Source organism: Tyto alba, unplaced genomic scaffold (assembly GCF_018691265.1).
Source record: "Tyto alba isolate M040663 unplaced genomic scaffold, T.alba_DEE_v4.0 Super-Scaffold_23, whole genome shotgun sequence".
NCBI classification, from domain to species: Eukaryota; Metazoa; Chordata; class Aves; order Strigiformes; family Tytonidae; genus Tyto; species Tyto alba.
In genome coordinates, this window is record NW_024881297.1 from 9,793,455 (window position 1) to 9,809,016 (window position 15,562).

At 36.0% G+C, this 15,562-nt stretch overlaps 1 protein-coding gene across 1 annotated transcript in view; it reads left to right on the forward strand.

The window, feature by feature from the left end:
* Positions 1 to 15,562, forward strand: part of TTC29 (tetratricopeptide repeat domain 29) — a 138,372-nt gene that overhangs the window by 23,125 nt on the left and 99,685 nt on the right. Inside the window, exons 5-6 of the mRNA XM_042796872.1 lie at positions 6 to 194; positions 11,527 to 11,715. Coding sequence (XP_042652806.1) covers positions 6 to 194; positions 11,527 to 11,715 — 378 coding nt within the window. The remainder of the gene's footprint in view (positions 1 to 5; positions 195 to 11,526; positions 11,716 to 15,562) is intronic.

Below are 15,562 nucleotides of genomic sequence, written 5' to 3' on the forward strand. Positions count from 1 at the left end.
CATAGACATGCTGCGACGGGGTTATCACGAGTCCTTCTCCGAGCTCTTCACTCTGATACAGAAGTGGAATGCCTTGAGGGAGGCTGCAGGGCCTGGGTCAGCCATATGGCAGCAGAAGTCCCTGGAGGAGCAGCCTGATAAGCTGGATCAGCTTTACCACTTCCTGACCAGGGCTGAGGCAGCCCAGCGAGCAGGTAAATGGGGGGATTGTGGGTAGCTCAGCAGCGGGAGCTGCAGCCGCCAATGCCTGGGGGAAGCTTCCAAATTGTTTCATGTATGAATTTGAAACGTTACTGCATCTTAGCACATTTCAGCCTTAGTCAACTAAGCTGTATTTATAGAATAAATGATTAGGAACTGCAGATATCGGGAGAGGTTTTGCTGAGAGAAAAAAAGGGGAAAAACATCTCGAGTGCATTATGATATCATCAGAAATGTTTGATGTATTTATAGCTTTGGTAACATCTCAATTATTTTCTCATAGTTTCCTTATTTATTGTTTTTCTTTCTCTATTGATTTGAGTCACTGGTTTTGTATTAGAAAAATTTAATAGGTGAAATGCTGTTTCACACAGTAATAGTTTTATAAATCTGATTTTATTAAATACCCTGTCTGCTAACTGTGTTTGGATTTGTGACTGACTTAAAAGGGATTGTGAACATGTCAAATAAAATACAGCACACAGATGTAACATGCCACCTGTGAATTACCAGGTATTAGTGAAGACATAACTCCAAATTACTGTATTTTCTCTATTGCCTACTATTTACTAAGCACTTGTATTTATCATTTTCTTTTACTATAAATAGTAACACACTTACTCCATCTTTCTCCTTTGGAATAATTGTAGGGGTGGAGACAGATAAAGCTCCAACTGCAATTCTGTTTCATGGCTGAGCTGATTTCACTATAGTTGCCTTGTTTCAAGTTGCGTTTTGATCATTACAAATATGAAAATCTACCATGAAGCTTGTAAGTTTGGAACCTAAGCTTTTTGACTGAAATTTGGAAACAGACAACTTCCTTTTAAAAAGGAACAGCAAAAAAAACGTTTCAGCACTTGTAAAATAAACATTCTAAATGAACATTTTTTTTTTATTATTTACTACGAAAGCCAAAAGTTGTGGTCTATTATTTAATTCACTGTAATTTTGGGCAGGAAGTCTAGCCAGCCCATGATGGGAAGGAATCTTCAGATTTGTCTGGACTATGACTGAAACCTGAACGGGCACCCCTGTAGCCTGCAGGAGTACGAGAGAGAAGTTTTGTGCTCAGACTGCCCTGACAGAAGCATACTGCCAACTCTTTGATGTTCAAAAAGTAGTAGGTATGGGTTGTCTTGATGGACATGCTTCCTGCAGCTGCTTGAGGGGAGCACCTGGCCTTCCTTCAGTGCGTGATATTTTTCAGTGTTACTGATATGTAACAGCATTGGCAGAAATGCTCCCAGAGAGTCCAGGCTCTGCTGACTGTGCAGTTTCTGCCCCTATGAAAGGCAGGTGCCCTTTTTCTCACTGAACCCAGCATTCGTCCTTTGCTGTGCTGGGCTCTGTAAGTCTTTCACCTCTCACAGACAAGATACCACCAATGGTCTGACTGATTGTATCTTGCCTCTAGGAGATAATGTCTCCCAACTTGTCTGCTAAAGTTTGTTAAAATGAAAGACTAGAAAATGATGAGAATGTGCCAATAGAGTTGGCAAACATCTTTACTGAACTGCTAGATTAAGTTATAGTTAGTTTTGATTTTTTTTTTCACCAGTTTCAATGCAAACCTTTGCACAAATCTCTTGTTTGTATTGAGTTGTGAGTCACCTGGCACACAAAGGGGTGGATGCTAATTCATGTTGCAGGTGTTAGAACTAGGAGTGCTGGGAAGATAACATGAATTATACAGCTCATCAAATACTAATTCAGTAGTTCCGCTAATCCAGTTACTCTCTGATTCTAATCAAATCGCTCAGGGCTCTGGCTTATGATCTCCTGACAACTGTAGTTGACACCATTTAAGAAGTGTTCAGCAGTTCACCTCAGCTGGAACTTACCATGATGTAGCAGTCACAACAGCAGCTGACCTACATTTGCTCTTCAGCTGCCACAGTTCAAGCTTAAATGGCTGAAAGTAATATTTAGGGCTGCAGAGTGTGAGAGCTTCACAGTGTGGCTGTTGTCACTAGTATTTGACTAGCTGGAAGTTTACCTGTTTCAGGTATGCCGTCTGGAGCTAGCACTTGTGTTGAAGAGATAGCAGGTATAAATTATGAAAAAAATAAATACATAATCTTTGTGACTTGTAATTTTTTTGATGAATTTAAACTTCATGAAGGGATTGCCTTTGAATTTGAGGTGCTAAGTGGAAAACAAAACTTCACTTACTAAGTTAATAAAAAATTTTCTTATTTGTTATTTAATTTTTCTCACCTGATATTTCTGTATCATGGAGTGTTGCTGTGCTAACTGTGAATATAACTTACAACTACTACCCCTAAATTTAGAGTTTTATGGTTGTTACCATAGTGCACAGAAAAAGTTAGGTATTCATTCACTTCCTGTATTTATTGGTGGAATATTTTAGTTTTTTTGATAGCTTGTAGTTATAGGATGCTATAATGCTGGATGTAAATTGTTTGCTTGAACAGAATCAGTGCCATCCATCATGATGTGGAGGCTGGTATCAAGATGCAATTATGTACTTTATTGCTGGGTTTGAAAATAGCAACTTTTTGTTTACCAGTGTCATGCTGTACAGACCGTTTGCCTTTACATACACTAGTGAATGTTCTCTCTGTTTTCATTTTTTCGTGGAGCATTTTAATTGAACTTCGACTCATACAGGACTTGTCTTTTTTTTTTAAATTGGCTATTACAAATATTTTATTGTGTGTAAAGAAAATATTTTTTTTTCTGTCCAGTTTAATCTCATTGTCATTATATATGAATACCTCCTAATTATTTAAAAATAAAGAGCTAGCGTTAATCCTTGCAGCTTTTCAGAAAAATAGCTGACAGAGTTATTTTGCCCTAGTTACAACATTATCCCCAAAACACTGGCAGAAATATTGATAATACTTGACTGCATTCCTATTTGGTCTTTTTTGATGCAAATAATGTAAATGTTTCTGACTTCAAAATTGAGTTGTTTTGAAATATTCCTTCATCTTTCTTCATTATCATGGAATAACCTTTCTTTTTACTAGTTCTGGTCTCAGTAGCTTAAAAAAAAAAAAAAAAAAAAAAACAAAAAAACCAAAAAAAAACCCCCAAAAAACCAAAATGAGATAATTTAGCTGTTTAAATATGTATAGTTGTAGGGTTTTTTATAGAAGAATGCAGGATAAATGCCAAAGCAGTGTATCTACGTAGCTCAGCATTTGATGTGTACAGTTCTTTCTTGGCACATGTATTACAATGTTATGATTTTTTTCAAAAAGAAAGATCTATTTTGAGGCTGTGGAATCGCCTACGCAGTTGCCTGCTTGCCTGCCTGATTGTACTGGTCAGAGTAATTTCATGTAAAGATATAACTGTTCTTGAGAAGTATAATACAGTGCTGGCAGGTTGTTGTTGCTATCTCTTTGAAGAGCCATAGCTCCCTAGCCCCTACTCGGTACTGTTCTGTGAGTTAGCAGGAGGCTGAGTTTGAAGCTGCGGTCCATCCTTGTCTGACACTGAGGGTTGCTAACCAAATATCTTTTGGCTGCTGAGACCCTGTGAACAAATGATGACCATACCTTATGGAGGTACACCAACTAAATAAACCTTTTTTTGTCTGTCTAAGACCCAGATAAAATTTGACACTATCTCTGGGTGTTTGGCTGGGTCACGGGGAAGAAGTAGGAACAAGGGAAATCCAATTAAGAAGTCTTCTAATTATATTTTGGAATTTTTGAACAGCACCCAGAGTAACATATGCCTGGGAGAACCATTCATTATAATGATAATGTTGCAGTTCCTCAGATAAAAATATTTAAAAGTGAAATTAAAATCTTTAAGATGGTATTAGCACAGATTTTACCACATGAATGTAACTGATTCTTTAAATCACTACTTAGCTGCTACAGTCTGTCTTATTGTTTTAAAATGCATTGCTAATTTACTTGTTGGGTCTGCATGCTCATTAGGCTAAGTCACTTTGAATCATTTTATCAAAGTATTGCGTAGCTACTTTTAGTTAGCACGGAGCCTACAAGAAGAATGATTGACATAGATTATACTGTATGATTGACAAGGTTATACTGTAAAATATCAGTCGTGTGTTTTAGACTCAGGTCAGACTCTAAGTGATAGCATGCTAAATTTGCTTTTTCTCATATTAGGGGTCACCTGTCCCAGTATTATTTCAGAAGGGCTTGGAAAGGATTGCTCTTCAGATTACGTTTGAATTACGTATTAAATATAGGCTTGAACTCTTACTGAATCCTTACCTAGGACTAGCAGAGGCCTTGAAGAGCTGGTATGATCAGCGTTTGCTAGAGTGAGCTGGTTTACTTATCTTGTACAAGGTGAAGGGAATGCACGGCAAGTTACGGCTCCAGAACAATTAAAAGAGATGTCTCAGCCATTGGCTCTACGTTGGCAGAGCAGGGAAGCAAAACCAGGGAAAATGCCACAGTTCAGTGGCTGCAACGTGTACTGAGCAGTCAGCACTATAGTGGCAGATCACCGTGTTCACTGTGCCAAAGCCAGTGCACGGAACCTGCGCTCGCGTATGGACATGCCTTTGAAGGGGCAAGACACTGCTTATTAGCTGATGGTGGAGAGTAGGAGTTAAGACCTGGAAGCTGTTGCCTTTCTCAGATTCCATCTGCTCCTGGTTCCTGACCCCAGGCAACCTTTGTGGTGTGCTGTTTGCTAAATGCTCAGTCTGTGCACAGGATACAGGCTGCTGACCCTTGTTCAAGAGAATATCAGACACACGGAATTAGAAGGGAGTGCTAACTTGGCTCTTTTTTCCTCATTTCAGTGTAGAGAAAACTTCTGACAGTATGAGTTATCATTTGTTGTTGTTGTAAAAGATGACTTTTCATAAAGTATATGAACAAAGCATGAGTAATTGATGTGTTTGCAGTAGAAAATCTTTCTTGGAGATACGTAAGGTTGAAAACAGTTTAGCATTTTACAGTGGAAAGCTTTTCTGTAAGATTTCACACGTACGCCTTAGGCTGGGCTAGAAACATTGCAATAACCATATTACCCATGCTATTTTGGGAAAAAAAAAAAAGGGGGGAAGTGGTTATGCATTAAAAAAGAAAAAAGATAAACATACAAAACCCTCCTTTAATATTTGCTTGGAAGAGGCATCGTTTTATTTGGTTTTGGGGTAAGGAGGAAAGGAATGCTTTTATTTTCTAGGCAGGTTTGTCATTCTCTACTTAATATTTTACCACAGGAAAAAATTCAACTGTTGTTAGAGACCAATAGAAGAGTTTATTATTTTTGTAGTTATCTTACAAAAAGTGAAGTGATTCTGCCCAGAAAAGAAGCCAAGCCTTTTCAAAATATAGCAAATTGTAGAACTACCATTGACTTCAACAGAAGCAGCATTTCTTAGAAAATTTCAGTAGTGTGTTTCCATTGCAATGTCTTGGAGTCTTCCTTTAGTGTCCCAGATTAGCAGTTATCTGCTTTATATCCTAATCATTAGATAGCTTTATCCTTACTTAGCAAAACTATATCCTGACTGTTTCCTTAGCATCTTTGTATATATTGTACTTTCATTTAATGTATTCCCCTTATGTACCTAGCAGTGTTGGGAGGTGTGTGCTCTGTGTACACTCTGCCTCCTGATATCTAGGAAACAGAGGCGCTGCCCGAAGCTTGGGGTGTCGGCACGCTAACCCACAGCAACCTTTCTTCATGTATGTGGGAGTTTAGCTTATGGATAACATTTCTGGAAAAAGGAATGTTTGGGTGGTCCACTACCTGTAGGTGTAGAAGCACGATTGTCCTCAACAAGCAAATGGGAATGATTTTTCTTTTTTTTTTTTTTTTGATGTGTATGGATCCAGGTGGAAATAAACTGATTGCAGCACTATATTCTATTACTCTTCATGCTTCTTTTTGGCTCAACAGCCTCCATCCTGGATCTTTCTGTGTGTGAATTCTTTATAGCATCAGCTGTCTTGCTACTAAGTCACTGGTATTGATCTCTCTGGCAAGAGAAAAATGAAACTTCCAGTATTAACGGTGTCTCATTCTGACATCAAAAATTACTCCTAGTGACTTAATTGATCTTTGGCCACTCCTTTATATCTCTTCAAGAGTGAATGGTCAGTTATAATCAGGTTATACTGGCTAAAAACAACTAACTGAACTAGATGGTGAGTGTTACCAGCTGTTGAAAAGTTTCCACATGGCCTTCATCTGTCAGGAACAAATGACTGACTGGTGGATTTCCAAGTGGAAAATACTGAGACATAAATGGATGTTGAAAAATGTCTTCGCTACCTGTATTTTGAAAATCAGTATAAGTTCTGTTTTCCATTAACAAGAGCAACAGTCTCTTTCTTTTCTTCTTCAAGGAAAGTACCAAGCCAGGATCTCTTAATGATGTTGTTTTCATCTGTTCTTTAAAGACCATTTATGTACTACTTCTCCTTTCACTACATGACTACATCCAGTCACGAAGGAGATCATACGCGTGTGGCATCAGTTGTACTTAAATCACACTCCACCCTGCTATCCCTGTGCATTGCACTACGTAGTAGTTTTCTAGTTGAACACAATGAACATGAAGACCATGGATTTGAATGATCCTCTGTTCCATGTGCACCTTTGCTTGCCAGTTTACAAGAAGACCAAGAGCAAAGATATTGTTCAGTGGGCCAATCAGGGACAATGGCTTAAGGTAACAAGGGGAGACCCTACCTGACAGTTGAGATGCACCTGAGGAGATCCTGATGCAGAGCAGGAAATACTATATGTGTTTAATATTTTGTGCTTAATGTTTAAGCTCAAGTCAAAGGGATTTTTAAAAAAATCTCTGTTTAACAAAAAGATCTCTGCAAGGTTTGATAGAGATAATTTCCTTTTGTGCATAGACATCCAATTTGAAAGTAGTTTTCCATTGCAAATAACAACGAAAATAAAATACTTTAAAAAGTTCAGATCAAACAAAAGAAGTCCATCTTCTGAAATTTATATCCCATGGCAAAAACATAAAAATATTAAAATATATAAAACATACTGCAACATAGCATGACTTTTAATTTGTTTTCTGTGTAATTTCTGTGCAATATTACTGCCTTTAATTTGGTAATTTGGCACTGAAAAAATGTTCTGTTGGATAATTGCTCATAAAATGTGTTCTTAATCCTCCTTCATATCTTCATTAAAGTCCAAAACTATGAACTATCAGGCTTCACCATCTGCTTCATCAAGTTCTGTTTGTTCTGTGTAGCTGCCATTTTGGGTAGAATTTCATCTTTACAGTGTTCCCACAGTCCTGCGACTTAAATGTTCTGGAAGACCTGAATTTAAGTTCCAGTGTTTTATTAAATTAATGTAATTTTTGAAAGATGAATGCAGTCAGCCTTTGATACTTTATCTATGTGCTTTCTTAATCGTTTCTTACTTAAAAACAGGATTTTGTCTTGCAGGAAGTTTTACAATTGCTTCTGTGATTCAAACTTCTCTTTCTGTTCATTTGGTGTCACATTCCAGTGCCATCGTTCCCTTTCTGACAAGTGGTGCAGAGAATTTTTTTTTTTTTTTGTATCAACAGATACATAAAGATGATTTGTCTACATCTGTTCTGTTATCAGTTGTAGAGAGCTCGCTGTACAAAATCAGAGCGGTCAAAGCCTTAACAACTGAATTACCTATGGGAGATTTTCTAGAAAAGAGTATTTACCTATTCTGATATTTTTCTTCTCCTGGGGAGGTAAAAGTTCACTCTTATTAAGTCTGACATGCTAGCTTTACCAGAATAACCTGTTAATTTCTTGATTTGTAAATCCAGATTTGAATCCAGAAGACAATACAGCTTTTAAAAGTCTATCTTTTGGGGTTTATTTTATGACCAGTATATCTGGTCAGCCACTGTCCAAGACAATTACAGAGAAATGGTTGTCTTTGTGCACTTCTCATTGTTATTCACTGGCAGGATAGTCATCAGAGGGTCATATTAAAGTTCATTCAATCAAAGCTGTGGCAGTAGCAATAGTCCGCCTCAGGTCAGTTCCATCTCTTGAGATTTGTAGGGCACTACCTGAAGTTATCTGCGTAATTTTAATGTAGCATTAGTGCCTTGATACTTTGTAGCAAAGATTTCAAAGGTAACAAATCTCTATCTAGTGTCCTACCCCAATGACAATCCAATTATCTTTTCCCTTACTGTATTATTCTAACCGTTTGTATGTATCCTCTGGTATCTTTTAAATTCATTTTCACTTTGCTGTAATCTATATATAATGTGTATTGTTATCTTTATGTTGGTGGTTATAATTAGGTTTTGTATTTCTCTGTTCATGTGGTTATTTGTTTATGTACTTGTAATCATCATGGGAACCTCAGCCTTTTGAGATAATCTGTAAAAGTGTTCCCTTTTGCCAACATACATGTTTAAGTTGGGATGGGATAAATCACAGCTAAGAAGTATCTGCTTTTCTTCATTGAGAGTAAAGGGATCCTAGGTAACCCATATCTGTATCTAAATTGGTTATTTTGGATGAATCCCAGCTATGCCTTGACTGTTTTATGTATACATATACATAAATGTGCTTACATAAACATATATATGCACATATATGTGCACACAGACAGATAGATATATTAAGCCCAGAACAGTTCTATTACTTCCATTTCAGTATCATTTGCAGAGATTTTCTTGAGGCTATGGTACCAAAATAGTCTTAATTTGTAATGTATAAATAAATTTCATATGATGTACACTCTTGGATATTCTGAAGAAGAGTTACCTAAGAGATACTTTTCAGCTTTGAGGGGGAACAAAAGGCATGAAAACTTACAGCCATAGAGTATGTTCTGATTAGGAATACATTAAGTCTATATATTGATAATTATTCCTCAAAGCCAAGTTTCTAAACTTAAGCTGATGCTTTGATATCGTCTCAATTTGTATCTAAGGTTTGGTACTCGAGATGTAATTTCTGGGGTATTTCTATTTTGGTGATTCTAAAAAGATTGTGAAACATGTTAATTTCTCAAAAGGAGTGTTACCGTATTTACTAGAAATGGAAATGTATGTAACAGAAAGTGGTTCAAAAATTATAATTGTCTATATTCTAATGAGAATTATTAAAAAGATATAAATATGAGGTACCGCTCCATGGAGGAAAAACTCTGAGAAAATAAATAGGAAAGAAAAATAATAAATAAAAAAGCAAAATCAACAAGTATTGTTTAACATTAAATAAGAGGAATGAATTTGTAAATCAAAAGACTAAACCAGAGATTGTTTAAGAATGGGGAAAAGACATTTCAGCTTGATTTCAGAAAATTTTAAGCAGGGAAAATTTCAGAAAATTTTAAGCAGGGAAAATTCAGCCAATGTTCTCCAAAATGTGCAAGATAGATAAAAATGGAGGAGAAACAAACACTAGATAAACCTCTTGAAAACTTCAGACATGATTAGGTGGTAACAGGATTCTTTCAGAAAACAGAATAGTTTTTACTTTGTTGTGCAATACACTGAAGAGCTCTACCAAGATGTTCTGAAGTCAAAGAACTTAGTTGTGATGACAGACAGCATTAGAGATTTACTTCCTGTTAGTCCACACATAATTTGTCATTTTCAATTTTGAGACAAAACATACTAGATATGAGGCTGAGGAAACACTCTCTTGTATGGTTTAGTGATACATTCAAAGTACTTTTGGAGTAATTGCTGTTCTTTGTTCCAAACAATGCAAGTGACTTACATAGGTAGTAGAACTTAGTTGAGAAATTAGTCCTTTTTGAAAGTTAGATTTTGCCCAATTTTTCCTGAAGATAACAAAAGAAGAGAATTTTTAATTGCACCTTTTGATCAGAGTATTTTGATATAGTACCATAGTTTAAAAACACTTAGAAAAGATCTGGACTTTGCATGAGATCTTGCCTGTATTTGAAAGAATTTTTTTTCCCCACTTGATCTGTTTGTGGTGCTCCATACCCAGGAGTAATAGGTTTTTTCTTTCTTTTCCCCCTTTTCTCTCTTTGTTGAGCAAAGCTTACAAATTGCAGAACTCCTGAAGGCAGAACAGATCTGTTCACACATCTAGCTTAACCAAACAGTCTCTCACCTGCTGCAACACTTGTGGTTCTTAACTCCTTCTTTACCCAACTACATGAAAATTCTTTTAAGAACTGGTTCTCTGACTTCCATTTAACAGCCACAAACACAGTAAGTAGCCAAGCAAAACTGCAATGAAATTTTAGCTGTTTATTCCCATTCACATCTGACACGAGCAGAGTTTGGAAAGAAACTTAATTTAGTTTAGCCAGAGAAAAATTTAGTTGTGAAACATGCTGTACTTTATTATCTCATAGATTCTTCAGCATCATGTAAGGAATATATATTTCAAATCCCCCTTAGAGAGAAGCAGTATGATAAGAGTTGTCAGGTAAGTTTTAGATCTCTACTCCAAATTAATACAGTTTTTAAATTATCCACATAGGATTTTTTGTGGATCTTTCTTAGAAGGTGCTTTTCTGAGAGAAATAATTCTAATTCTATAGAAGCTCTCATTCTGCAATTTTAAATTATTAATATTATATTTGTTGATAATTTTGTAGTGCTACTTAGATTTGGGACTTGCAGTGCTTTTATAAATTTTAGGGATAGTGTGTGTTCATTTAGCTATCTGAGAAGATAGAGTGGGACCTGAGTGTTTATTTCCTTTAGATCATAAAGGAGTTCTGTGACTTTGAGTCTCCCCTGCTTTCCACATTTGTTCTGAATGTAATACCTTGGTGAACTGTCTTTTTCAGGGCAAGGTGTAAAATTTTGATTTGTCTTTAATTTCTAAGACTGATTAGGTACTGAAAATGGCAATATACATGAAAACTCAAAGCCTTTCTTTTTAGTCTTACTTTGAACAGTTAAAGTGGTACAAATTAATGGATTGTGTTTGCAAAGTGTGCTGTCTGTTTCTCTATCTCCATCACCACAGTTGCTACCTTAGATCTGTTCTGAAAGCTCTCAGTGGCTCAGACAAATACTTCTCCAGCAGTGACTCTGCTTTTTTTTTTTTTTTTTCTCACTCTAGCTTCTCTTTTTTGACTAGCCAATGTCTTATCCAGGTTTTGCATGTTTTATTGAGCTGAATTTTGGTTTTGAACACAGAATTGAGAGCAATTTACTGTGTTTTTTTCTAAAATAAGTTTTTCATTTTGCCTAATTTGTAAAGTTATTTTCCCCTTATCATATTTCCTTGAGTGACCATGTAGGAGAACTTGGTGCTATTTGAGTGTTAGAAATAAAATGAAAATGAAGAGCTATTTATATGGTTATTGATATAATATGTAAGATTTCTGAAAGCTGATGATAATCTGACATTTTGATTGTAATTTTTGTTTTTAAAGGGCACTATGAGGAGGTGTATGATAGCCAGCTTAACTTGGCCTACTACTGTTTCAATGACCCTGAGGACAAATGGTTAAGTAATTACTTCTATGAGCAATGCTTTAACACTGCTCAACTAATAAAAATTGATGGTGGAAAGAGAGAGGCACAAGCACATGCAAATATGGGCCTCATCAATGAGGAACAAGGTAAGTCACTGAGATCATAAAGCTATGTTGTATCAGCCCTGAGACAGTCGTATTTGGCAATTTGTGTTTCACTACCGGTCACAGTATTTCAACGTAAAATTGATTTTCAACCATAATTTAAAAGAAGTTTTAAAACTGTTGCAATTCTGATTTTTGGAGCAGGAAATAGGAAGACAAAGAAGGCTATAATTACTCACAGACATGTTTCCTCTGACATTTCGTCAACAGTTGAAAGTACTCCATCAGATGAAAAACAAAACACAAGTTTAAAGAAAGCATTTGTTTAACACAAAGATTCTTTGGGTTTGACCTTATATCCTTTTGCTTGTTTTTGGCAAGAGACTAGTAATGGTGCCTTAGGCCACAGGTGTTTGAGTAGGATGGCATCTGTAGTTACGTCTCTTAAATCAACCCACTTTGTGTATGAACACCTAATTCAGTTTAATCCTGACACCAATTTACACTTGGATAAAACAGCCTATACTTTCATGCTCTTTTTAAAAACTACCTCCTGTTTCTCTTGTCTGAAAATAACGCCCTGTTTGTTTGTACATGACTGCCACATGGGTGTTTGCTTCAGATTTATACCTTACCACAAGCTCTATTTCACCATTCATGTATCTATCCTCAAACCGTGAGCGTCTGAAATTAGAAAAGATACTAATAGAAATAACTGGAATCACAGAACAGCCCAGGCTGGAAGGGACATTGAAAGATCATCTGGTCCACCCTTCCATGGGGAAGGGAGCCTAGCGGAGATTATTTTAGCACTCTGTCCAGTCATGTCTTGAAAACCTCCAGCGATGGGGACTCTACCTCATCCCTGGGGAGGCTGTTCCAGTGAATGATTGTTCTCACTGTAAAAAATACTTAATATGAACTTTGTTTCTATATTTAAGAACATAAATTTCCTTTCATGGCAGAGGGGTTTGTGTGTATGTATATCAGTCTGGGTGTAAAAAAAGGTGTTTTCCTATGTTTGTATAAAATCATTTCACATTGTGACACAACAAGCAATAAGTGAGCCTCAAGTAACCGAATAAAACCTATCTTCCAGTTACAATTCCTAAGTGCACCAGATGCCTAACAGTTGCTTCAAATATATGTGATTTGTATAGTCATTACATTTTTCTTTTTAAGCCTGACTTTGTGGGTTGAAACAATTCCAACTTTGAGCTCAGCTTGTGGCTGGTTTCTCAAATAGAATGGCTTTTCTCAGAAAAAAGAAGATGCACAGAAATTGAAATATTTTGTGGAAATAGTGTAATTCCAGTAAATGTCTGACAGAATGGGTGTGTTTTGAAAGATAGCCTAATTTCCCAGCAAAAACCTGGACATAAAACATAAAACCAAACCTGCAGGCTCTTTTTTTTTTTTTTTTTTTTTTTCAATTTAAAGCTTATTGTCGTATTTTTTCCCCCATCTTCTCTTAAAGCAGAAACATCACACCTTTTTAAATATTTCCTCATATTTTTCTAGACTGCTGATCGTTCACATTGTTTTTGTCTGAACTGTTGCCATATCTTTCTTGCCAGCAACACCCAGAGCTGGATTCAGTTTTAAAATTAGAGTTCATACCAGTGATCAGTAAAATGGAAGAATTACTTTTCTTACAATCTATATTTTTATTTGTGTTTTCAGGTGACATCTACATTCCTTGTTTCAGCTTAAATTACATACTCGTTGTCAGCTCCTGACCTTCAGTAATCATTAAATTCTTTTGTGAAGAACTGTTAACTAGCTATTCTACTTCTCATTCTGGGATCACCAGTTAGTTCTGCCTAAATGGAGTTGCTTTCTTTTTGTACCGAATAGCATCCTGTGTTTTGTAGGTGGTTTCTAGAAATTGTCAAGATTGTTTTGAATCCTGAAGTTGTCCTTCAACATGCTTTCTCTTCTTCCTAGTCTGGTATCATTCGAACATTTTAAAAGCATTTTTCTATCCTGTAATTCAGATCCTTAATGAAAATACTAAGTGGTAAACTGGACCTACGACAAGCACCTGTGGAATCTCACTGAGTACCTTTTTCCATACTGACAGTGAACTACTGATAACGGATGTCTATGTAGAATCTGGCAACCAATTTGCACTCACCTTACTATAGTTGCAGGTGGACTCTGCTTCCCTAATGCTTTACAAGGAAGTTATATGACAGTGAGAAAGAATTTACTAACTTTTCTAACTGAAATAGAAGATTGGTTTGATGACACTTGCTCTTAATGTGTTGGCATTGGCTATATTTTCATGTTTTCTCTAAATGCTTGGGAATAATCTGTTTGACTATTTATTCTAGTGTTGTTCTAGGAATTTCATTTAAGCTAAATCCAGTTGCCCAGTAGATAAGATAGTACTTGCTTAAAACCCAGCCAGTCACAACCAAGTAATTTTTGTTTTGAGTGAAAAATGCTTAATTAGGTTATCTGTCTGATACTTTATAGACTAAAATGATTGAAGTTGCTGGACTTCTTGCAACCTTTTCACTTGGTCCTTCAGTTACTAAGAAATAGAATTAAAAGAAGATGTATGAAAGCAAACATCCCTATCTTATTTGTAGCTTCAAAGGCTTATACTGAGTGTGACTCATTAGTGTTATCCAACCACAGCTTAAAAAAAATTCAACATTTCCTACTTTTATGATGTGTTAAGCAAAAGTTGTTGAATCATTAAATATCTTTAAGCCCATTACAAAAGCACATAAGTTATGAAATACACTTTGAGATGCTCAGAGGAGGGGAAATTTAATTTTCCTGCTGTAAAATATTAGAAACTTCCAGAAGAGAGGCTTCTTATTAACATTGCTAAGGAGCGATAAAGCAAGGTGCGTTTTCACTGCCCAGGGTAAAGCTTCACTGAATATGTAGGGTCTGTCTTCTGCAAATATTTTCTTTCCTTGGAGAGAGGTGGAAAAATTAAGCAGCTGAGAGCCTAAGTGTAGGATTTGCTTTGAGGGACCACTGAGAAGAACACAGCAGATGTATTCCATGCACCTTTTATTTTCAGCAGGTGAAAAAGTAAATCACAAGTTCTGAATGCAGAAGTCGTGTAAGAGCAGATGTTGAGTTGTGGTTGTATAAAATTGCATAAGTATTAGTGGTGGTATAAGTAAAAATCTAAAGATGCTGTTTTTGATATTAGAAGAGAAAGATATAGCTTGTAAATTAAATGGTGGGTTTTTGTTCATTTATTTATTATACTGTAATCTAATTTGTTTGTGAACTGAATGTGTCAGATGCTCACTTCCTATGGGAATATATACATATATACAGGAATAGATACACATGTGTAGACATGTATGTGTGCTTTAATGTATACATAGAGGAAAATGTATGTGTATCTATATAAATATAGGGATGTGCGTGTAGGTATATGAATAATGACTAACATTTAAATGATCTTTTCATCTGATTCAAATCATCATGTCTGTATTAACTGCAGTGATTAATAGTACAACCAGGAAGATAAGACAATTTACAAGAATGAGAAGTTAGTCTTACAGACATTCATGTGTGTGTCCTTTTAGATGTAAATACCTTGTACCAGTTCTTTTCAGTTCTCTCACCCCATAGTGTATTTTTCACTTGCAAATGGAAGCTGTCTACATATGCTTAGGACTGATTGCTTGGGAGTATAAAGTTAAACATGTACTTGTAAAGATTGTTGTTTGCCTTGGAAGCAAATCAATAAATTTGCTAGGTAATATTTGTGTAATCAAATTTAAAGTTCTTTGACTTTCAGCCTGGTCCCTGTCCTAAAGGCTGGATATAGTCTGATGTTCATTAATCTTCAAAGCTAAATATTTGAGGTGTTGGCAGTGTAGACTTCTGTCATGATATTTGGATGCAGGCG